General features: G+C 39.5%; 1 protein-coding gene across 2 annotated transcripts in view; it reads left to right on the plus strand.

Moving 5' to 3' along the window:
* The window catches only part of ptch1 (patched 1), a 105,220-nt gene that overhangs the window by 63,788 nt on the left and 15,665 nt on the right, over positions 1 to 25,767 (plus strand). For both annotated transcript variants that reach the window (XR_015496811.1, NM_001305542.1), the window contains exons 17-20: positions 12,027 to 12,210; positions 20,526 to 20,806; positions 23,835 to 23,972; positions 25,141 to 25,283. Coding sequence is in view for 1 of the 2 variants with exons in the window: in NM_001305542.1 (NP_001292471.1) it covers positions 12,027 to 12,210; positions 20,526 to 20,806; positions 23,835 to 23,972; positions 25,141 to 25,283 (746 nt within the window). In the remaining variant the exon portion in view is untranslated. The remainder of the gene's footprint in view (positions 1 to 12,026; positions 12,211 to 20,525; positions 20,807 to 23,834; positions 23,973 to 25,140; positions 25,284 to 25,767) is intronic.

The following is a 25,767-nucleotide window of genomic DNA, read 5'->3' on the forward strand; positions in this document are numbered from 1 at the left end:
CAGTGTATGACAGAGGGCTGCTGGCTTTTTTGAGTGTTGTGTTTAGCATCAGCGTCAGGGTTTATGACTGCACACAGGAACCACACCTGGCCTCTGACTGTCCGTCCTCATTCTCTCTCTCTCTCTCTCTTTCTCTCTCTCTCTCTCTGATTGCTTTACCAAGCGCAGGAATTTAAAGCTCTCGATGGGGCCGCAACTCGCCTCTGAAAAAGCAATTAAGTCTTCATTTAAACCATTTGTTCCACTTTCTTGCTGCAGGCCTAAAAGCTCTGCCTGTACATCCTTTTCAGGACTCCTTCAGAGCTGCATTGACGAGAAAGAAACCCCTGCGCAAACACACACACACACACACAAAACATAACAGGTTAACACATTAACAGTTTCCAGTTGCTACCCAGCATGAAATGTCAGGAAGAGGAGAGCAAAAATATGAAAAATAGAAAGCATACCACATGCCAGAGGGGTGTGTGTGTGTTGTCCTGTCGGGTAAAGGCATACATACTGTAAGAGCAGAAAAGATTGCTGATGTTTTGCCAGGCGAATGGAAAAGAAAAGCCAGCTGCTGATGTTGGTGTGCGGCCGTGATGTCATTTCCTCTCCCTGTGAGGGAATTTTTGTAGTTATCGGCGCACTTCATTTGTCTCATACTTTTTCGTCCAGATTTTTTTGCTATAAAATGAAAAGTGAAGACCAATAATCAATTTTTTCTGTGAACAATATTGTATATTTTGTTATTATTTAGATGTTTATTTTATTTGAGGATATACATTTTAATAAAAGTGATTAAAAAATAAAAGCAGCACTTTTTCATATACATTAACAAATAATGTGCTGTTTTTTTATTATGTTTGTGGTCATATAGTAAATGTCAGTTGATTTTTTTTATTTATTTATTTATTTATTTATTATATTTTATATACACTCACCGGCCAATTCATTAGGTACACCTATCCAACTGCTCGTTAATGCAAATTTATAATCAGCCAATCACATGGCAGCAACTCAATGCATTTGGGACATGGTCAAGATGATCTGCTGCAGTTCAAACCAAGCATCAGAATTGGGGAGAAAGGTGATTTAGGTGACTTTAAACATGGCATGGTTGTTGATGCCAGGTGGGCTGGTCTAAGTATTTCAGAAACTGCTGATCTACTGGGATTTTTACGCACAACCATCTCTAAGGTTTACAGAGAATGGTCTGAAAAAGAGAAAATATCCAATGAGCGACAGTTCTGTGGCTGCAAATGCCTTGTTGATGCCAGAGTTCAGAGGAGAATAGCCAGACTGGCTTGAACTGAAAGAGTTACTGAAAGACAACAGTAACTCAAATAACCACTCGTTACAACTGAGGTCTGCAAAAGAGCATCGCTGAACACACAACACGTCCAAGTACCTTGAGGCGGATGGGCTACAGCAGCAGAAGACCACACTAGGTGCCACTCCTGTCAGCCAAGAACAGGAAACTGAGGCTACAATTTCCACAAGCTCAACAAAATTGTACAATAGAAGATTGAAAAAACATTTCCTCGTCTGATGAGTCTCTTTGTATCAACTGCCTTGTATCAACGGTTCAGGTTGGTGGTGGTAGTGTAATAGTGTAGGGAATATTTACTTGGCACACTTTGCCACATTCAGTACCAACTGAGCATTGTGTAAACGCCACAGCCTACCTGTGTATTGTTGCTGACCATGTCCATCTCGTAATGACCACAGTGTATCTTCTGATGGCTACTTCCAGCAGGATAATGTACCATGTCATAAAGCGTGAATCATCTCAGACTGGTTTCTTGAACATGACAATGAGTTCATTGTACTCAAATGGCCTCCACAATCACCAGTTATCAACCCAATAGAGCACCATTGGGTTTTGGTGGAATGGAAGATTCGCATCATGGATGTGCAGTTGACAAATCTGCAGAAACTCTGTGATGCTATCATGTCAATATGGACCAAAATCTCTGAGGAATATTTCCAGTACCTTGTTGAATCTGTGCCACGAAGGATCAAGGCAGTTATGAAGGCAAATGTGGTCCAACCCACTACTAGTAAGGTGTACCTAATAAAGTGGCCGATGAGTGGATTTTTTCTTTATTTTTTATAATTGTATTACATTTTTATTCATTTCCGATCGTTCAAAAGAGCAAAAGTGATTTGCATTTTTGTTGTGTTGAAGTGGTCATTATTGCGCTCTGAGTTTGTGTGCGGGCCCTGATGTCATTTCCTGTGCCTGGAGGCCTGCAGCTTCACACTGTGACAGCTTGAAGACATACAGTTGTTGCTCATCTTGCTGCTTAATGCAATCCAGATCGCTGGAATCCAAGTCCGTTTTGTTATTTTCTCTCCCGCCTCTAACTTATTCCCTGCTCTTGGATCTGCTGCTGTCCAACTTTCAGTCAGTAATACGGAGGCATGAATCACATGCTGACGCTCACATTATGGTCAACTTAAAACTTGTGTGTCCTTTTTTCCTTCAGCTCATGTACATTTATATATTTTAATATTATAAATAGAAAATCAACACAATAAAAAATATTAAATTAAATTTTTTTAAATAGGTTTTGATACAAATTAGTTTCAAGATTTTTGTTCATTCTGTAATAGGGCTACACAATATGTCATTTCAGCATGGGTATTGCAATGTGCGAGTCCACAATAGTCGCATTGTAGAGATGTGCAATGTAGTTGGGATTATAGCTTACCAGACATTACAGTTAACAACACAGTGAAGTCATTTCAAGTTTTAACCTTTGAGTGAAAGCTTATTATTTGCATGTGTTTTAAAGAACTGACTGTAAAAATTTGAAGCAAACAAAAAATATTTGGGCACAATAAATTAAGCGTTTGTATCTTAAAGATTAATTGAACATTATATAATTATTTACTCATTTAAAACGATAGTGTTGTTGTTGTTATTATTATTATACAGTATTTATTTAATTTACGCATCTGAATACAGTTTGACTTCCCAGAAAATGATAACATATTGTTTATTTGCATCTTTTGTCTGTTGTATTTAACTATGATTGTCATTTTTTTAATTATGTTTTATGCAGATACACTCCCCTACAGAATCATTCAAATTGATCTAAAATTATGTATTCTTTACAAGCTATTCAGTTAATCTGGTGAAATTATATAACATATAATTATATTAAATTATAGTAAATATATATTAAAGCTATAAGATTAAAGATGAAAGCCATTAAAGACATTTATCGCACTATATATTGCATTGAATGAAAATTTTCCAGATTTTCAAATATCATACAGCCGTATTCTGTAATAATGTTCAAACTATATTGAATTATTGTTTATTATATTTTATTGTATTATTCTGATCATGATAATTCATTTTTATTATCACATTAAAAACCAAAGCTGTTTTTCTTAGACTTCTTCCTTCACATCGAATATTTCTGTTGCCTTTCCATTTGTGTTTTTATAAAAAAATGAAATAGATGTAAAATATATGGTGTAAATTATACAACATTATTAGAGCTCGGGAACATCTATGTCATGGCGAGTGGTGGTCAGCCATGTTCATGGACAAACGCAGGAGCCCTCAAAGTAAACAGATGCAAATCACTAGAGAAAAATTACCCTTTTATCGTAATATTTTTTGAAAACCATCTCATAAACATTCAGAATAAAATGGTTTGGCGTGTATATACCTTTATAAATGCTCTTTGTGTATCTGAGAAGCTGATAATATGCATTCCATAACATTCTGTGTCCAGCAATGAAGGCACAGACACAGATGGGGCGGATCAGGAGTAGATCAAATAAATGAATGAGTTTATCTATAACTGACAGGGCATCAATGAGCTGCTGCAAGAAAACATCTCCATATACAGTATGATTTTTTTCATCACCTGTAGTATGAGCACTTGAGTAAATATATTTTACAGAAAATCAATAGAGATCAATAGGAATCAGGCTCCCGTGACCTAAACACCCAGAGCCCTATCATACACCCGGCGCAATTAGGCGTAAGACGTGTTTGATGCACTTTGTTGCTATTTTTAGACCAGCGCAACCCTAATTTTTACATTTTGCACTACGTTGTTTAAATAGCAAATCCATTTGCGCCACTTTTGCGGACATATGGGTGGTCCGGTCTAGAAAGGAGGTGTGTTAAGGCGCATTGCTGGCACGTTGCTATATTGAGGAACTGAAATTGACTGGGCCATTGAACAACTGAAAGCTGGTCTAAAGTCCTGTGCAGAGCAAGTTAGTAATGCACCTATGCAAGTCCAAAACATGTATACAATGCTTAATACACACAGGATGTACAGCAATACACAAATATCTTTACATATGAAAAAACAATTAAAGGATTCAAATGTTACAAAAATTATTGTTATTTATAATTATTTTTATTATTATTTACACATCTCTGGGGCTTTTTTCAGTTTATTCATGACAGTTTGATTTTGTATAATGTTACTATTATACAAAAAGTTATTATATGCATATTGTCAGGGTTCAGGAAGGATGAGGGAGCGAGGACTCAAGTGCAAACAGGATGATTTATTGATAATAAAAATAAAACAAAATTAGAACAAAAACCACCCCGAGGGGGAAAGACATAACTATAAAACAAACACTCAAACAAACTTGGATGGGCTGGCAGGACAAACAGGACTGGATAGCACACGACATGGAAATAACGACGACGACGAACAGGCAAATGACTGAAAACATGAGGGGGATTATAAAGCAAAAAGTAAATTGACACACAGGTGAAGATGACAAACTAATAATGAGTAAACAAGGAGGGTGGGACTAGACAATAGACGGGAGAGCGCATGACACAGAGAGACAATACAAGCCATGCGCTCACATAACGCAACACTGAAGCACACGACAAAAGCACGTGACCACAATGTAAACACCAAGCCACGTGCTTTGACAAGAGACGCAAGACACGAGCACACGATAGATAAATACCTTACCGTGCGCTCACACATAAGCAACGCGCATGCTTCATCTCAGCGCCAACCAAAACTGAAACCAACTAGACGGAGGCGCCGAGAATAAAGCAGCGCGCTGCTGACAGAACAAACACAAACACTAGTACAAGAGCGCGCGCGTCTGAGGGACGCAGAGCGTGCGCGGCCACATCAAGTGGCAGCGCGCACACTCTGCGTACACCCACGACGGCGCGCGCGCGCACACAGAGACAGAAACAGGACCAGACGTGGAGTAGTGTCAGAGCTCTGCCACCAAAACAAGAATTTACAAGACCAAAGTGGCAGAACCCTGACACTAGCCCCCCCCCAAAAGGGACGCCACCTGGCGTCCCTAAAGGGAACATCCAACAAGGTACAAGACAGACAAGAAACACTACAAGACAACAAAACTGGCAACATCAACAGACACAAGACAGGGAGGTGAACAGGCAAGACGACATGAAGGGGGGGAGGGAGGGAAGCCAAGCCAGACCCAAAACGACAAACAAGGGAGGGATGGGAGGGCAAGACAAGGGAGGATCAGTCCAGGGTGGGACCGGAGGAACTGTCCAGGGTGGGTCCAGCGGGTCAGGAGCCCCAGCAGGGAACCAGGGTGGAGCCGGTGGGTCCGTCCAGGGTGGAGGAAAGGAACACCAGGGAGGAGCAGGAGGGACGACCCAGGGAGAGTCTATCAGGGGAGACAAGGCAGGAGGTCGGTGGGGAGCCGGCTGGGCTGGAGGCCTGTGGGGAGCCGGCAGGGCGAGGCGCCGGGCTGGGACCGGCAGGACGAGACGTCTGGATGGGGCCGGCAGGGCAGGGTGCCGAGCTGGGGCTAGCTGGGCGAGACGTCTGAGTGGCGCCGGCAGGGCGAGACGTCTGGGTGGCGCCGGCAGGGCGAGACGTCTGGGTGGCGCCGGCAGGGCGAGACGTCTGGGTGGCGCCGGCAGGGCGAGACGTCTGGGTGGCGCCGGCAGGGCGAGACGTCTGGGTGGCGCCGGCAGAGCAAGGAGCCGGGCTGGGGCCGGCTGGGCGAGACGTCTGAGTGGCGCCGGCAGGGCGAGACGTCTGGGTGGCGCCGGCAGGGCGAGACGTCTGGGTGGCGCCGGCAGGGCGAGGCGTCTGGGTGGCGCCGGCAGGGCAAGGCGTCTGGGTGGCGTCGGCAGGGCAAGGAGCCGGGCTTGTGCCGGCAGGGCAAGACGTCTGGATGGCGCCAGCAGGGCAAGGAGCCGGACTGGGACCGGCACTGAGCGGCGCTCTGGGGCTGGAGCCGACACTGGAGGGCGCTCTGGGGCTGGAGCCGACACTGGAGGGCGCTCTGGGGCTGGAGCCGACACTGGAGGGCGCTCTGGGGCTGGAGCCGACACTGGAGGGCGCTCTGGGGCTGGAGCCGACACTGGAGGGCGCTCTGGGGCTGGAGCCGACACTGGAGGGCGCTCTGGGGCTGGAGCCGACACTGGAGGGCGCTCTGGGGCTGGAGCCGACACTGGAGGGCGCTCTGGGGCTGGAGCCGACACTGGAGGGCGCTCTGGGGCTGGAGCCGACACTGGAGGGCGCTCTGGGGCTGGAGCCGACACTGGAGGGCGCTCTGGGGCTGGAGCCGACACTGGAGGGCGCTCTGGGGCTGGAGCCGACACTGGAGGGCGCTCTGGGGCTGGAGCCGACACTGGAGGGCGCTCTGGGGCTGGAGCCGACACTGGAGGGCGCTCTGGGGCTGGAGCCGACACTGGAGGGCGCTCTGGGGCTGATGCAGCAGTTTGGGCAGCCCTCTTTCTCTGCAGCCTCCGTTTACTCGACCGAGTCAGAGAGAGGTCATGAGCTGCACTCGTAGAGGAAGGAGGGGTGGAGTATTTGCCACAATCAGCTGGAGGTGGTGTGAGGATCTGCCAATCCTTGCGGTGGTGGAGATAAAGTGAGAAGCCCCAGAAGTCCAACACCCCAAGCTGATCCATCTCCCACTGTGGCAGGGGTTCATCGAGACAGAGATTAAAAGCTTCCTTCAGAGTGGCGTCATCAAACTCAAGCCCCCTAGCGTAAGTCCAAAAAAACTGGGCAAAGCTTTTTACCTCCAGACCTTGCTGGCGGGCCGACACCAGCCCCTGAAGGCGCCTCTGTCTCTCCTCTGCTGTGGTGGGTGGAAGGATAATTATGCTCATCCTGTTGCTGAGTCCTCTGTTTGGCCTGTTCGTACTGTCAGGGTTCAGGAAGGATGAGGGAGCGAGGACTCAAGTGCAAACAGGATGAGTTATTGATAATAAAAATAAAACAAAATTAGAACAAAAACCACCCCGAGGGGGAAAGACATAACTATAAAACAAACACTCAAACAAACTTGGATGGGCTGGCAGGACAAACAGGACTGGATAGCACACGACATGGAAATAACGACGACGACGAACAGGCAAATGACTGAAAACATGAGGGGGATTATAAAGCAAAAAGTAAATTGACACACAGGTGAAGATGACAAACTAATAATGAGTAAACAAGGAGGGTGGGACTAGACAATAGACGGGAGAGCGCATGACACAGAGAGACAATACAAGCCATGCGCTCACATAACGCAACACTGAAGCACACGACAAAAGCACGTGACCACAATGTAAACACCAAGCCACGTGCTTTGACAAGAGACGCAAGACACGAGCACACGATAGATAAATACCTTACCGTGCGCTCACACATAAGCAACGCGCATGCTTCATCTCAGCGCCAACCAAAACTGAAACCAACTAGACGGAGGCGCCGAGAATAAAGCAGCGCGCTGCTGACAGAACAAACACAAACACTAGTACAAGAGCGCGCGCGTCTGAGGGACGCAGAGCGTGCGCGGCCACATCAAGTGGCAGCGCGCACACTCTGCGTACACCCACGACGGCGCGCGCGCGCACACAGAGACAGAAACAGGACCAGACGTGGAGTAGTGTCAGAGCTCTGCCACCAAAACAAGAATTTACAAGACCAAAGTGGCAGAACCCTGACACATATTTATATTTGTTTTAATAAAAACTAGTTTAGATTTGTCCACCTGTTGGGTTTTGGAGATATATGCATCACCATATGGGGCATTAGAAAAGGACTCGTGTTTGGATATAACTGTTTTTTGACCACACTTTGTTCTTATTGCTTATTTATTTGTTTGCTGGAAATTATAATTGAATTTAGAAATAGTTTTGAAAAATCTTTGCGTTTAAACTGAATGAAATATGTAGGTGAATGGATGTCTTCAGTGGAGTGAGTTTTCATCGTTTCCTTACTCTACGAAAATAAAGGAGTAAAGAGTAATCTAAAGAGAAAGTAAAGAGACTGAATCAAGGAGACTTATTTAACTTGTTTAACTGTTTTTTTTTTTTTGCTAGTGAAGGGTTCAGTTTTTAATTTAAGTGCACCATGTAAATAGCAAATGCGCCATGGCGTGATGCAACTGACTTTTAAAGGTAATGGGAGATGAGTGTCTGGTTTAATGCACGTTATGCTCAAAACGCCCATAACTCATTAAGATAATTAAGCACAACCCTGTTAGACCGTGTGCAATGTGTATTTTTTTGTTAAAATAGATCCCCCAGAATGCATTGCGTTGCTCTATAGGTAAGGAACAAGTTAACGTGGCAGCAGGTTTCACATAAATTAAAAAATTTCAGCTAAATAATAATAATTTCATAGAAACAGTTTTGTTAGTTGTTATTTCTGTTAAATTGGAAAGCAGGACAGTAAACGTTTTCTTCCAAGATGCTCAACTAATTAGCTGTAGTACAAGTTTCTACTCATTTAATTTTTATTAGCAAATATCACAATGTTTTTCTCATTCCAGCCCATTGACTCTTTTTTTTTTTTTTTTTTTTTTGATCATTGAACTACCAAAAGTCCCATTTTGCTTTGAGTTGTCTGTGGCGCCGGGCATTCTGGGTATCCATAGGGGTCAGGAGAAGCAAGTGTTTGCAACATTTGTACAGATGTTGTGTTATTTTTATAGCTTTCCTCCATTTGCTGGGTGGCATTTCCTCCAGTGTTAACAGCAAGGTTAACTGCACACAGACGTGCTCAGGGACTCCGGCCAATTTTTTTATTGTTACACTAACTCAAGCAATTTTTCTCTCACTCACTCTCATTTCTGCCACACACACCCAACCCCCCCGTAGCACACACACTTACACACACACACACTCCAGTACACACTGACCCTCAGCTCCTGACTGAGAGACTGTAGATTTATTTGCTCCAGAAACATGTATGGCATTGAGTGTGATGCCGTAATGACTTCGCCTTCACGGGAGGTAGCAATGCTAAGCGCTAGGCCAGTAGTGTTTAGAATTCGCTGGAGGGCATTAATGCTACAACCCTTATTCCGGGATAGTTGGGAAGCTTTATGAATTGCAATAAAATTAAGAATATGTGATTTGTTTTAGCATGGTCTCACATCAGCCTTCCTTTAAATTACAGTAGTTAATTGTTTTGAACTCGAGAATACTTCTAATGAGTATAAACTAATAAGTTTTACAAACAATATTTTTAGCCAATCTGATACCAGACTTCAACTGCTCTCTAGTTTATGAGGCGCCATTTTATGAGGCGCCATTTACACGACAACATTTTCAAGCAAAAACAGAAAAGTTTGTATACGTTTTGCCTGTTCGTTTACACAACAGTGTCATTTTCTGGGACTGAAAATGCAAATGCGAAATGGGTTTCAAAGTGTAAATGCAGCAAGACAATGTTTTCAGGCAAAAACAGGAATGTTTTTTATACACTTTGCCTGGTCATTTGCATAGCAAGTCATTTTTTGGGAAATGCAAATGCGTAATGGTTTTCAAAATAGACGTTTTTAAAAATGTAGCAATTGCTGCATTATATTATATTGACGACAAGTACTAACATATACAACAAAGGCGATGTGGTAGTCAACCGAAGTTGGGTTTCATTGTCATTTCGCTACATGTGTGGACATACACAGTGGAACAAAATGTTGTGTCTCGCTGGACTTAACTTGACTACAACAACGCCATTGTTGTATATTTGTGTTTGTGCTTGCCGTTAATCTCGCCTATTAATCTTGCAGACTTTTGATTTTGGGTGTTGATATGGACACAAAAATTGCTGCATTTTTCAAAAAAGTGTTGTTGTTGCTCAAGTCTTTAGCCCCTTTCACACATACACACCTTTCTGTAAAATTACCGGCCATTTTCCAGAAAAGTGTGTATGTGTGAACAGGCTCTTTTTGAAAATACCGTTAAATTCGTTCTGGCTATTTTCCGGAAAGAGAAGTTGTAACAATACCGGTAATTTGCCGGAATGCTGCGCTGTGTGAACGCAAAAGGAAGATTGCCGGAATAAGCTCATGCACGTCTAGAACGTGCTGACGTGAGATGTCTGCTTTAGCCAATCAGAACAGTCAGACACAGTCACGTTCGCGCGGTTTATGAGAATAAAAGCCTTTGAATATTTTTCCAGACACATTTAGCTGCAAGAAATTAGTCAGATAACGTTTATATGTTCACCGTAATGCCAACTGTGTAATTAATTATCGAGAAGATGCTTATGATAAGCTGTTGTTTGTTTACCTTCAAGCTTTGCGTGTGCCGATAAACAGTCTATGAGGGCCAGCACACACACATATCATGTACATCTCGGCATACGAAAATGTTTCTCTATATGTTTTCATGGAAGTTGTTCACAATACTGATCCATCCATAGAGTTTGTGATGTAGTCAAATGTTTACAAATACAAGCGCAGCCGTTTAGAGCTCATTTCTGGTTAATGATGTCAGAATTACCGGTATTTTGGAATGGATGTGTGAATGCTCTTTTCCGGAAAAATTCCGTAACGTCCTCGCCTGTTTGAAAAGCGCTTTTTTGAATTTACCGGTAAAGTCATTCTGGAAATTTTCCATATATTTACCGCTATCACTGTGTGAAAGGGGCTTTTGTTAACACTTCATTAGCAAAATGTGTATTTACATCCCGTTACAACCAAAAGCAGTGACAAATTGTACACAAACTGCAAATGATATATAGACACAAGGATTGAGCTGCCTATAGCACATTGTCACTTCCCTAATTGTACTGTTTACTAACAGTGCCAAATACTGGCCTACGTGCATAATACAGCCATTTTTCAGCCATTTTTGAGGATATTTGTAAATGCAGATGGTTTTGAATACATTGTGTAGAAGTGAAACATTGTTGAGACACTACGGAAAAACGTTTCATGGCACTGAATATGCTGTTTTAAAAGAGAGATCTGAAGTAAAGATGTTTTTGTTAAAAGAAAGTTATGTTTTTTTTAGTAGGAAGTTGCTAGGCAACAGAGGCTCACTTATTTAAAGTCACTGGCAAAAGTAGCAGACACTGAAATACATTCATTCATTATGACCACTGTGGTAGTACTAGGTTGTTTTTAGCTACATTGTTGCTGTGTAAACCAAATCTGATTCTCGTTTTCATGATGGCCATGCATTTTCAGTCAGATCTGAACTTCAGGCCAGTCAAGCACATTCACTCTGTGTCTAATAGCCATAGACCTCCAATGAAAGATGTCATCTTGATAGCAGGTTTTCTGCCTTGCCCAACATAGTCCAGAAATATTTATCTGAATTCTCTGCATATTTTTCAGCATAATATATGTTAATATATCTCGGTTCGCTAACATAGTTCTTTGACATTTTGCATTAAGATTTTCTTTTATTCTTATTTGTTTTATAATTCTCACAATACCATTGGTTCACATATTGAGCAATAATCCAGGTTTTGCTTGCTTCAAACATGAAACCTCTTGTTTTATCACTTCATCTGCTTGTTGTGGACCGTTTCAAAACTGAAATATAAATATTCTATTACCTTTTTGCTTCTGTCTTATTCTAACTTATTAGGAGTATGTTGCTGCTATCAAAACTTGTTTATATTTCCAAACTATTTTTTTTGTATTTTTAATCAATTAAGTTGTTTAATGTCCCACAAAATATATGAAGTTTTTAAAAAAAATTGGGGTTGTAAATGCATTAGAGAAGCAGTTTTTTTTCTAGAACTTATCAAGATATGAAATGTTAATCAACGTTTCTGATTTGGCTTTTTTGTTACCAGATTACCAGACAGCGGTTGGTGAGCGCAGATGGAATAATCAACCCAAACGCTTTCTACATTTATTTGTCTGCCTGGGTGAGCAATGACCCAGTGGCCTACGCCGCATCCCAGGCCAACATCCGTCCACACCCTCCAGAGTGGCTCCATGACAGGACAGACTCCATTCCTGCCAGCAGACTTAACAGTGAGTAATTTCACAATCATTCTCCCCTGTCCAGTGGAGAGCATCATGACTAGGGTTGTAACGGTATGAATTTTTCACGGTATGATAATCGTCTAAAACAATACCACGGTTTGACGGTTTCGCGGTATACGATATGTTACAAATGTTACAAAATAATAGAACAGTGAAGCAAATTTGACTTTTTCCAAATAATATATTTTTAGTTACTATAAACAACACCACTTACAATGAACAAATAAAAATAAGAAAATAATAAATAATGTGTCAAAGTCCAAATAAACATGGTGCAAATCCTCAGTAAAAAATAGATATAAATATTTACTATACTATAAATAGTTACATAACGAAACTAGATTCAATATGGAACATCCTTAGGTTTTATGTGCCAGCATGGATATGGTTGTCTATCGATATGGATTTGGATATGGTTGTCTGCAATGCAGACAAACAGCTGCACCTTCATTTGCGTCTTTTGAAAACAGCAAGAGCAGCAGTTCGTCTTTGCCGTGTCACTGTTTTGTCATGTTTCTGTGCTGCTGTGCATGCAAAAGTACTTAGTATGAGAATTATTTCATGAAAAACTTTTTTTTTTGCGTTTTATTTAGCCGCGCATAAATGTATGCCTATCTCTCATTCCGTGTTGTTCAAAAAGCTCATGTTGGTCCACAAACAAAAGCGAAACCTATGCTTATTGGTTGTGATATAGCGAGTTTGAACCAATCTGGGCATGGAGGAGGGACAATGCATCAATGTATCATGTCTGATTTGTCCGGAGACACAGTGACGAGCGTTTCTTTGTCAAATCAGTGTTGTCAAATGTTGATGACGTATGTTATGTGATACAGCACTGGGAAGCTGAGATTCTCTTCTTTATGCCAATCTTTGAATTGTATGAATCGGATCAGCGGATCAAAAGTTATTAAACATTTAAGAGCAATACTTATTTTTAGCCGCGGGCGGCTATCTCGGTCTTTAAGGGTTAAAACCGTTGATATGCAATTGTTCATGGTATGATAATCGTGCACGTTCAAATCGTGGTAAACCGTCATACCGGTATATTGTTACAACCCTAATCATGACAATTATTATGATTGTTTTCTTCCTAAATTTGATATGCCATAAATCCTTTTTTTAGCATATTCATTTATAGATTTACACTACCGGTCAAAAGGGTGGGGTCAGGTTTTGTTTTAATTTCATGTTTTTTTTTTGTTTTTTTTTTTTAAGAAAATTATTCCGTGCATCAAAATATGCTGTTATATATTTATTAAAATGTTAAATAACTGGTTTCTTATTGTATGTAGTTTCAAATAAAATTATTATTAATAATAAAAATAATAATAGTTAATATTAGAGTGATTTCTTAAAATGTGACTGAAGACTGGAGTAATGAGGCTGAAAATTCATCTTTAAATCACTTGAATAAATGATATATTCAATTATAAACTACTTTTAAGCAATTATTTTATAGTGCAATAACATTTCACAATTGTACAATTTGTACTGTATTTTAGATTAAATAAATGCAGCCTTGGTGAGCAGGAGAAGCTTATTTTAAAACATTTTTAAATCATACTGAGCCCAAACTTTTGACCGATAGTGTAAATTATAGCATTTATAGATTTTATACTGTTATCTTTATCTCCTGTTTTTGTGAACACAACATTTTCAGCCCAAATAGATTGGGTTTGTTAAGATCATTTCGCATTGATAATTTGGATCTTTAGATGCTTCAAACCTGCAAATAAACTTGCTGACCTTTTGGAGATTATTTAATTTTATTTTATTCAGAATATAAGCCTTATTGTGTCTTAAAAACACTAATGTCAACATTGTATTTTAGAGCAGAGAATTATATTCAACTAAAACTAAAGCCACAAAAGTGAAATTAATTTAATGTATATGAAATATAGGGTGTATAAAAAGCAAATACGTAACAAAATAGTGCTATTAAAACTAAAATAAAAGACATTTTTAGACTAATTTTAATGACAATTAATCAGTGCTTTTTTAAAATAAATAAATGCATATAATCATTATTTTATGATTAAAACTAAGCACTGATAAAAGCATGCAATTTAGAAATGTAAGTGTAAAAGATGTATTGGTAAATGCATTAGTATTCTAACACCATTGTTACCAGTATTACCATTCTTAACCTGAAGTTTGACAATTGATTGACCTTACTTGACCTTGACCTTGATGTCTATTTCATTTACCAAGTTCAGACAGTGAGGGGATTCAATTTGTAGTCATATTTTAAAGTAGACAAATGCACCAATCCATTCTATGGTTGCACAATGTCTGAAAAAAAATGATATTGCAATATTTTGTTTTTCTGCGATACATATTGTGATGATGTTTATCATGAAGGACTTTATTTGGAAAGAATTCATCCTTTTACATTGATTGGGGTAATTTTTTCACTGGAGTGCAACTGCATAAAATATACAAAATTATACAACAAAATATTTTTATATACACAAAATTAAATAAATTAAAGTCCAGATGAAAGTTTGGAGAGTCTTAACATTCTTGAGGTACAGAAATTCAATAATTAAATGGAAAAACAGCACTCTTTAGTCATTATTATATAAATAATTAAACAATCCATCTTTGTTAATGTGGCAGACTTTATAATGTCCTGTACAAATGGCTTAAATTCATTCGAAATTGCTTGGCATCTGTGAGATGTGACTGTTGCAGATTCGCACATAGCGATATCAATGCTATAATGATATATTGTGCAGCCCTAGACTGTAAACTGCGTACTGTGTACATTGTGTGTGTGCAATACACGGTGGGCGCTCAAGGGAAAAGTGACTGGATAACAAGCTGAAACGGCCTCTCTGAGTCGGAGCCCCCGCAGCAGCCTGGCAGACGTCCAACTCCCGTCCTGATGGAAATTTATAGTGGAGATTATAACGGGGCAAAAGCATGTTTAGCAAGTGGTCCTGCCTGACCCCTTCAGGCACTGGAACACACACTCTGAAATTCATTCCTATCACACACACACACACACACCTCTAGAGCGCTAGTCATTCTGGGTCACATTCTTCTGATTTTATTTGTGGTTTTAAGACTGCTGCTTATCCAAGTCCAGTAGCTGGAGTGATGAGTCATTGCAGGCCTGCTGCTGAAAGCCCTGCAGTGCACACAGCCTTTGATGACAGGTGATAACTGTCAGCATGAATTTGGCAATGCTCAGACGTTTGTTGGTCGTCCGTATGTGTGTGTGTTCGTTCAGGAAAGAGAGGTAGGATATTTCTCTGCAGATTTTTGACAGCATAATTACAGCGGATCACCATCAGGATTGACACTCGGCTGCTTGTCGAGAGTTGATAGCTTGTAATTTAGTCACCTTTTACTTCCCGGGGCGGCAAAACAAAAATTGAAGTGTTTAATAGGTACAATCTGTCACCTCAAGAACATTAGACATCCTTTATGTGACTCTCTAAGGTTAAGTTTACTGTAAGTTCTAAATTACGATTTATTGTGTGTATTTGGTTTATTTACTTATTTATTTTTGTAGTAATATGTTATTAAAGCTGACTTGTACCAAAGACTATAGAATTCATAAGAAATGTCACTCGTGTAGTTTTGAATGGGGAAAATTCATCAAAATGGCTTGAAGAGGTGGTCTCGGTACGCTTTCAAACGAACCCTGGAGCGGTTCGTTTGTTATGAGAATATGATCCAAACTAAAACAGGTCCAACCGCTAAAAGTACTGCGCGTTTTGGACTAATTCAGCTGCTGTAGGCCGATGCGCAGTGCATTATGGGATATAGAGGAAAAATATTTGTTGACAGCGCTTTACCAACAGAGAGAGAGAGAGAGAGGGGAAAATATTACCTGATCGATCGTTGGTAATATTTCAGCAAGATGACCATGTCGCAGTTTAGCTAAATTAATTCACGCCTCCTCCTGAAGTGACGTGCGATGCATTAAAACACTGTTTTCCAGCCGCGGCCGCGCTTCATTTTCGTAATGTATAGTTTGTCTAAAGCAGGGATACAATCAGTCAGTGCAGTCGTCCCTCCTGAGTAAAAAGCAACATTTTTTGTCTGCCGGTTTGTTTACTTGCGGGAGTTCATTGGCATTTTCCCGCACGTGAATTCTGACCAATCAATAAGCAGTTTAGGAAATACTTTCAACAACATCTGGCCAATGAGAGATGTGGATTTTGTAAGATGACTGCATTTTGGTTCGTTTCAACTGGTTCGGACCAAAGCCAGCAGTGTGGTATAAAAAGGACCCAAAGACGGCAGAAGATGCAACAATGTATCATGTATTACCCTTGGTCCAGACCAAATGAAGCAAACTACAGATGTGAAAGCACCCTAAAAGAGCAGCGCAATCAGACGAAGCATCATTCAGAGGATGATTATATGTAGAACGGCCACAAATGAAGTTGGTTTCGAGATCACGTTGCTTTCAAGTGCACATGTGCATAAACTCGGGCAACCTGAAAATAAGCTGATTTTGTTTAATTCAGATGTATAGAAACAAAACTTATGAGAGTTGTTGTTTAATTTTATTGGTGGCTCCAAATATGTAATGTAATCGTAAAATTCTGCCCTGGAGGCATTTCAGAGATGGCCGCCGAGTGAAATTACTTGCCTTAAAGGGACTTTGCCTGTACACACAATAAGTGGCCATTCAGATAGAACAAATTTTCCCATTCCAAAGCGCTATATTGTCATTGTTTTTCTATGTTGATGGAGGTGCACAATGTTATACATGCGTCTTACGTCTTTTGTAGTGCCTCACACATGAGCGCCACGTTTTTAGTAAATCAAGTTAAAGGATTTAAAAAATTTACACAAAGCTCTGCTCATCAGCGTCAGTTCAAAAGCTGTGGACAAATCAATTTTCAAGCAATTTCACATGACAACTGTTAATACTAGAACCACCAAGGAGATCAATTTGACAGTTTTTTAATTTTTGCAATTGATTAACTTTAAAAAAAACACACATATCTATAATTCCCAGAATTTTACTAAATATGTGTATGTTTCCTTCTAACATTGTTGTTTTAATACATTACAAAACACAAAAGAGTTCTACCATACTACCATAGTGGTCCAAATGACTGCATCCATTTCACTGTCTGCTACTTTTCCCAGTGAACTTAAATATGAGTGCCTCTGTTGCCTAGCAACTTCCTTTTAACAAAAACAACTATACAGTACTTCAGAAATGCCTTTTAAAACAGCATGTTCAGTGCTGCGAAAAAGCCTTTGACTTTCTCTGCTTGAGAAAGTGAAAATGAAAGTGAGGTGCAAGACCTGGTTGGTCTGACGTAGCCTAAAGACTGATTTATACTTCTGCGTCAAGCGCACGCGTATACAGCCTTTGTGCGGTCATATAGCCCTCACTGTGGCTGAGGCTCACACTGACGTCTACTGGTTCCCACCTCTGAATGTGCGAGTTTTACCTACTTGTACATAAAGCTAGCAATCAGAGAAAAACAAAACACCCGCAAAGAAACTCGACACAGAGGAACATAAAAACATGCTCGACACAGAAGTATAAACCAGCCTTAACTGTACATTTATAGGCTGTATTACCAAAAAGGTTGTATTTATAGAGTGATTAATTAAATATGATGTCATTCAAAGCTTAAGTTTAATATCTCAATATAAGCTTTGAATGTAAATACGACGTGACTATGACGTTTTTTGTCAGAATGACTGCTATGGTAATTCTAATAGTATACTAGTTCTAGTGTTGGCGGAGGCACTTTAAAAAAAAACATTTCTAAACACTGCATCTCACATTTTTTAGATGCAGATGAGTTCTGTGTGAATGGCACTTTAGAAAGTGAAAAAAAAGATAGCATTTGTTTATGACTATGTGGATGTTTGCATCAGCTTTGCACTTTGACACTTTAGTTTATGTTTATTTGATTAAAAGGAAGCAATTTACTGTATTAAACATGACTTTTTACTATAATCTTAATAATCTTTTTTTACCTGTGGACTTCTGAGTGTGATGGGCAAAACTGAGGAAATAAATTGGAGATTTATTCAGTCAAAGAAGACGGAGCTTCAAAACTACACTCTCCTAATTGTGTAATCAACATGGATCCAATGGCATTCTACCATGCCAGCTACTATTTTCCACAATGACCAAATAATCCTTTGCTTCAGTCATCATTGAATTGTGATGAATTTGTCAGTGAGCAGACATTTGATGGTCGTCCATGTGTGTATGTGTTTGTTTCGAAGAGAAGTGGTTGGTTATTTCAGTCAGATTTTGACAGTGTAATTACATTGGATCACCATCAGGATTGACACTCGGCTGCATGTTGGGATTGAATAGCTGGTAAATTAGCCCCCTTTTTCTTCCTGGAGCGGTAAAAAAAGTTGAAGTGTGTAATAGGTACAGTCTGTCACCTTGAGAACATTAGATGTCCTTCAGGCTAACTGGGAGTCGCTAAGGTTAGGTTTACAGTGATTGCTTGATTATGATATTTTGCTGAGATTTCATTATATGGATTTTAACTGTGGCGTATCAGATATATATGATATCTGGTTCCAGTAGGCTAATGAAATTAACAATATCAAAGGAGGGAAAATGCTGTTAAAAGGAAACCAGGGTTTTAGAATGTGAGGGCTAAATGTAATGTAAAGGATGTCTCTTACCGAAATATGTAGTGGAAAACCTACAAAAGATGTGTTATTAAAAAAATCCACATTCATTTTGAACAATGGGGGTCACCATTTTGTGTGTAGTTTTGGACGTGAAAATGATTGCACTCTGTGAACTACTGGCAATGCCTGATACTATTTTTATGGCAACACAAGTCAAAATATAAAATACTGATATGATGCCACACATGTGTGACTGTCGAACAAGTGCAGCAATAAAAGTCTTGCTATTATAGTTTTCCCACAAGGAATCTAAACGCACCAGGATATTGAGTAAAATCCATGCAAGTAAGCTTGAACTTTCTCCTTCAATGACTGTAGCATCATGATAAGCATCAATCAGCATGTTTACATCCTGCCAGTTTTTATAAATAGGCAAAAAACAGGCAATTTTATCTGAAAAATGCATTTGCTATAAACCATTTTAATTCAGAGCAAAAGAGATTGCCTTTTTGCATCTGTTTGCTCACAACTGATTGATTGCAATCTCTGATAACCCAAATAAAAATATAGCTACAATGTAATTCGTTCTTACTTGCAAATCCATAGCAAAAGACACAGTTTTTCAGAGTATATGCAGTGTGGGTGTAGTATGTAAGTATGGGTGCTCCAAACATCCATGCTAAAAAGATTATACTTTGGTCAGTGTATGAGCTTTTTCTGTCCAAATGTTATGAGCAATAAAATGTCTTTGCATTTAATATGTAGTTGCAGGTCTCTTAAAATCCTCTCACAAAGATGAACACTGTGCACTTGTGAACATGTGCATCTGTTTTTTATTGTATCTACAATTACATGTAGTTCTGACTGAAATAACTTTAAGGTGTTGACACCTTAAAGACAAACTAAATAGTAAATAAACAATTCAAGCACTAGGGATGTACTGATTCACCTGACTCACGATTCGATACAATTTACGATACTAATCTTACAATTTCATTTAGTCACAATTTTTTAACAAAATTAATTAAAACAAATTTAAGGAGAAGAGCCCTTGAATTTTTTTCTTCAACGCTGCACATTTTTGCTATGGAAACACTCAGAAAAACAAAATCCATAGCATTCGTCAGAGCAAGCGGGCTGCAAATCATCCAGACCATGTGGTTTGGCTAATTAATTGTTTTTTGTGTGTGTATAGATGTCTGTGACAGTAGTTTTTCACTGTGCTGCATCATATTCGTCGTTCTATTAGTGCAAGTTAACGTTTTTTTGCAGTATTTGCAGCACATAGTTTGTGTTTTGACTGGTGCACTTCACCGCTGTCATTTAACTCCCCCCTTAGCGCCCTACCTCATGCTCGCTGCTCATGTACAGGTAAAGCGAGTTTACGCCTGTAAACACAGCACCCCCTCTGTTCAAAAAATGTATTGCGATTCGTTTAACATTTCTACGCTTTGAATCGTCACATATTTGAATAGATTTTCACCAACTCACGGTGAATCGTTACATTTCTACAAAGCAGGTGTCCATACATTTTTAAAATTGAGGAAAAAATTCCCTGTGTGTACTTTACTGAGGATGAAATACGTCACATCAACAGCATGCAAACATGTAAAAACCAAACTATATATTGGGTTTAATAGTGAAAGACAAAGTGGCTTTTTGTCTTTAAAAGTGAAACTGACTTTTTGATAATTTTTCATTTGTATTTATATCTGCAGTTCCTGCCGCTGAGCCCATCGAATATGCACAGTTTCCCTTCTACCTCAACGGGCTTCGCGAGACGCCACAGTTCGTGGAGGCCATCGAGAGCGTTCGCGCCATCTGCAACAACTTCAGTCGCCAAGGTCTTCCCAGCTACCCCAACGGCTACCCCTTCCTCTTCTGGGAGCAGTATGTAGGCCTACGCCACTGGCTCCTGCTTTCCATCAGCGTTGTGCTGGCCTGCACCTTTTTGGTGTGCGCAGTCTTCCTGCTCAACCCCTGGACTGCCGGAATCATAGTGAGTTTCTTCTTTACATTTGTTTTGGCTTTGTTTACATGCACATCCATCCATCACTAACTTGGCTCTGTGTAGTGTGTACATACATTTAAAGTACAAATGTAATCAAAACTAACCCTATGATTTTATTATCTCAGATTACCAGTTTTGAACAATTCACCTGTGCATGTCTTTAGGAAAAAATTAAATCATTTGCCCCTGTTTTCTTAAAAATTTGTTATATCTGAAAATGCACTTCCTGTTTGTTTTCAGTTAAATTCTCAAATTACGTCTGTCTAATGTATTAATATACTTAACCACGCCCCTGCTACTATCAGTTTCTAGAAAACAAACAGAAATAGTGCGGATGAGTTGTAATAACTCTCCCGAAACACTTTTCTCAATCTTTCTGAATGAAATGCTTTACCACATCCAATCAGCTCACAGTGGAAAAAACAAGCCACACCCAGTTTTCTATTTAATATTCTATTTCTCTAGAAACTACCTCACAATACAGAAAAATAACTGCAGCTTGCGTTTCATGCTGGCTTTAAAATCTGTATGTTTTGGTCAAAACTTCATTTATAAAAAATCTAATTTATAAAAATCAACGAATGTTGCCAAAATGGGAAATTTCATAAAATCTAAATGTTTTAATTTAAAGTTTGGCAAAAAGACTACTTATAATGTTTAAAAATATTGTTTGTTTGTTCTTTTGTGGAATTTAGTCACATTGGCATGTGTGTAAATGCTGTAGTTTACAAAATAAAACAAAGTTTTACTTTAAACAAGCAATTATAAATCATTTTTAAGTAATAAAATAATTTTTTAGCTGTGTATCACAATTGTGACCCTATATTTCAAAATTAGTTCTAGTTTTAAACTGAAACTGAAAAAAAGAATAAATAGTAATACCACTTTAACAACTCAATATTGCACTTATTTCTTTTACTGCAAACTGAATCTGTCATTTTTGTCTGTAATTTTCGCACTTTAAAAAATAAATTCAAGTTCATGTTGTGTCAGTCATATTGACACACTGCCTCCGAAACGGTTATAAAATAATTTGAACCGGGTTTGTTTTTTTCCAATTTTCGCATCTGAAAAAGTGCTTTGGGAGGTGTTTTGACAGTTTAGAGCCACCACACAAGCGAAAAGCTAAATACAGAATGCTGTCACAGTGACAAACACAGTGCATAAAATAAAGACAGAAGGTGGCGGACAGTTGATAACCTGTGACTGGCGTCTGTCAGATCTCTGCCCATCTCTGGTGTGTGTCCGTACATTTTACGTACAGCCCTTAGACATTACAATAGAAAGCATGGTCCTCTTTCAGACACATTAACGCTGCCGTCATCTATTATAATGTCTATAGGTGCTACTCTACCAGTCTCTGTTCAGAATTTGTTTACATACATGAATGTGTGAAGTATCACACACAATAAATCAAAATTCCACTGATTTCCTAAAATAAACTTTGCATGTCTAGATAATCTTGCGCAGCTCTTTGATATTGAGCTGAACTTTCCTTTTTCTCCAAGCAGTTAGTATTGGATGAACACAATATGCTGCCTATTTCGTTTTTTTCTTTGAAGAAGAGAAGAGAACAAAGTATCACTGCTTGTACAAACTCCGAAATGTTGTGCATTTTTTGTAATGGATTCATTCATGTGCATCGGACTCAGTGTGCAAGGTTTGTTTATGTGACAAGATTTTCGCATATAAATATAAAAAAAAAAAAAAAAAAATTAAAATTTTGCACTTCAGTGTGCAAAGACTTTTAGTTGTGACTATGTCTTTTTTATTGTTAGTTTACTTCTTAATCTCTTTAAATAAACAAGTTCTTTTTAAAAACCTCTTTACATAAAAAACTATTTTGTCACAGTTTCCTTTATATATTTTTTTCTACACTGAGGTAGAAACAAGCTTTCAAAACATCCTTGTCATTCCTCTGTGAAAGACTGTGATGCACAAGAGGTTTGGAAGTAATTAAAAGTGCGCAATTTAGAGCAAGGCAGGGGAGGGCAAGCAGGCAGGCAGAAATAGCTGAGGAGAGGCTGTGTTTTTACAGCCCTGCGCTTTGTGTTTATTTTATACTGTCAGAGCCAGTTTGTTTAGTCTACACAAGGCTTTTTTCAGACGTTTCTCTAAAATAAATGGGGAAATGAAAGGTTACCACAGCAACTATATCACTCCACATATAACATAGCGCTGCTGTTCTTGCTGAAATGTGCGTATGTGTGTCATTTATATCATTCACAAGGCCTAAATTTCTTTCCCACACTTTGTCAGTCCTTTTTTTAAGGTTTCTGTTTTATTAGGGCCAGTGTTTAAGCCATCTGACTGATCTAACTCTGTCTGACAGGATAGCGGCTTCATCCTTTTGCTTTACTGGACACTTGAAAGAGAAAGTTATAGCCCTGCTTCAGCTTTTACCGTTGCGCTTTTGTCCCAGACCACCAGCGGCCCCCTTAAACTCCATACGTTCCCCACTTCCGCCATGCTCAACCCCCCTTTTCATTTGCCAGCCCTCCCAGCCCCCAAACTCCCCTCTGTTGGCCCTCTTTCTGTCCTCTTCATCCGTCTTCAAAGGCCGCTGGGCCCCCCAGTAACCCAAGACTCATCAGCTGATTATGGCATTTACTTAACCAGTTCGTAGCCCGAGTTCAGCTCCATATGAAAGCGTCGCAAACAGGCCCTTCGGAGAAACAGATATTTTCCCACATTCCTCTGCGCTTTATCTAAGCTAGCCCATCTAAACCGAGTTGTACTTTGCTTTAAATAAAGCGTGCCCAAACTCAGTCCTGGAGGGCCAGTGTCCTGGAGAGTTTAGTTCCAACCCCAATTAGACAAAGCTCAAGCAACTAATTAAGCTCTTTCTAGGTATACTAGAAATTTCCAGGCAGCTGTTAAAGGAAGTTTAGGCTAAACTGTGCAGGACACCAGCCCTCCAGGATTGAGTTTGGGCACACCTGCTTTAAACTATGTAAAGTATGGCCGCTTGTGTGTGTGAGATGACGGATCTAAGTTTGCTGGTCTTCTCCCACAGGTGTTGGTTCTGTCTTTAATGACAGTAGAGCTTTTTGGTATGATGGGATTGATCGGCATCAAGCTCAGCGCTGTGCCTGTCGTCATCCTCATCGCTTCCGTTGGCATCGGAGTGGAGTTCACTGTTCACGTGGCACTGGTGAGTTGGTGTGCCAGTCAACATTCTTCATCTTTATATCTCAATTGCTAGTGCACTCATTATTCTTACAGAAGAACCATGAATGTAAAATATTTGAAAAAATCACACGTGAAACACACTTGAAACACATGAAATAACTTGTTTTGGAATAAAGTCTTTTTCACATGAAAATGTTTCAAAATGTGAAATGTTTCATGTGTTTTGGATATGATCTAAATGTGTTACCACATATTTTGAAACATGCAATTTTGGAACATTAGCTGCATCTCAAATGGCATACTATGCACTTATGTGCAATGTACTTATGCAATTACACACTCAACTGCATAATATATGTATGTAGTGTCGTCCCAAATGGAACACTAATGTGGAAATTCAAACCGTTTCCCAGATAACCTTTGATGGTTGCCAAACTAGTAAAATAAATGAACAAAGTACCAAATAATACCTGCCTTGAGTATAACTGCATTCACCATCGTGAGGCGCTATAATCACTCTCGTAGTAGAATACTGCTTTCAGAATTCAAAACAAATAATGTAATCCAACATGTGCGCCTGATAGCTCCGCCCCTACGTGAGCTAAGCAGTGGCTGTTGAGTGCATGAAGTGTCCATCATTCAACACTTTACCGAATGAATGAGTGCATCATGTGGGTATTTAAAGTGCACTTATTCTTCTAAGAGTTTTCAGTGTGAATGCACCACTTTCACTATTTACACTACAAAATGGCGTAGAAAAGTGGAGAAGTATGCGATTTGGGACGCATGTGTGTTTTACCTATGTTCCAAATGTGTTCCACTTAAGTTAAAATGTGTCATTTTGGAAGATCATGTGTGTCCCACATTTTCCAGATGTATAGATGCACATTTTCCGTAGGCATACAGTATGTTGGAAAAAATGTGTTTTTTGGAACATTGTGTGTCTCACATGTTCCAAATGAGTTGATGTATGGTTTTGTTTTGCAGATCCATTTTCATGTGGGGGGAAAAGTGATCACATCATTTTTTTTTTTCACATGAAAATGTTTCATGCATTTTTGAAAAAGTTTGATGGTTTACATGTAATTTGAAGCTTGTGTGATTTTTTTTTTTATGTAAGGGTAGGATAATTACCAGATGTCATAACTAAGTGATTCATTTTGATCATATTTGTCATATTTTCCTATCAGGCATTCCTCACAGCCATCGGTGACAGGAACAAGCGAGCCGTTCTTGCACTGGAACACATGTTCGCCCCAGTGCTGGATGGAGCGTTTTCTACTCTGCTAGGAGTCTTGATGCTGGCAGGGTCAGAGTTTGACTTCATAGTCAGGTAAAGACTGAAGGCTTGTATTTTGAATCGTTTTCAGCTTCCTGGATTGTAGTACATTTAGGGCCAGTTTTTCGAAATAAGTGCGAAATTACCATTTTATAAATGTGCTGATAAGACTTGAAAGTTGTTTGTGTAACCTTCCAATCTTTGGACATTTTCATAATGTCCAACACAGCACATAAAATAGCACAAAATAGGTTGCGAACAATCTGGCGATAATAATGTGTGTGTAGTCTAGTAACAGTATGGAGTGCAGAATTGATTATAACATGCTTTCTTAGGTGTTAAATAATGGTGTAAATAGCAAATACTCTTATATAAATGTTGTGTCCGAAAGGGAAACTCCTACAAATGCATGTGCAAGAAGATCAGCTACAAAAATAACTGTCTAGCCCTTGTTATTGCTAAGGTTTTATTGCATGTTTTTTGGAAATCCTGACAGTAGTTTTAATGTCAAAAGAGCTGACCCAGAGCTGCAGTAAGT

This window comes from Danio rerio, chromosome 8 (genome assembly GCF_052040795.2).
Source record: "Danio rerio strain M-AB ecotype USA chromosome 8, GRCz13ab, whole genome shotgun sequence".
Lineage (NCBI taxonomy): Eukaryota > Metazoa > Chordata > Actinopteri > Cypriniformes > Danionidae > Danio > Danio rerio.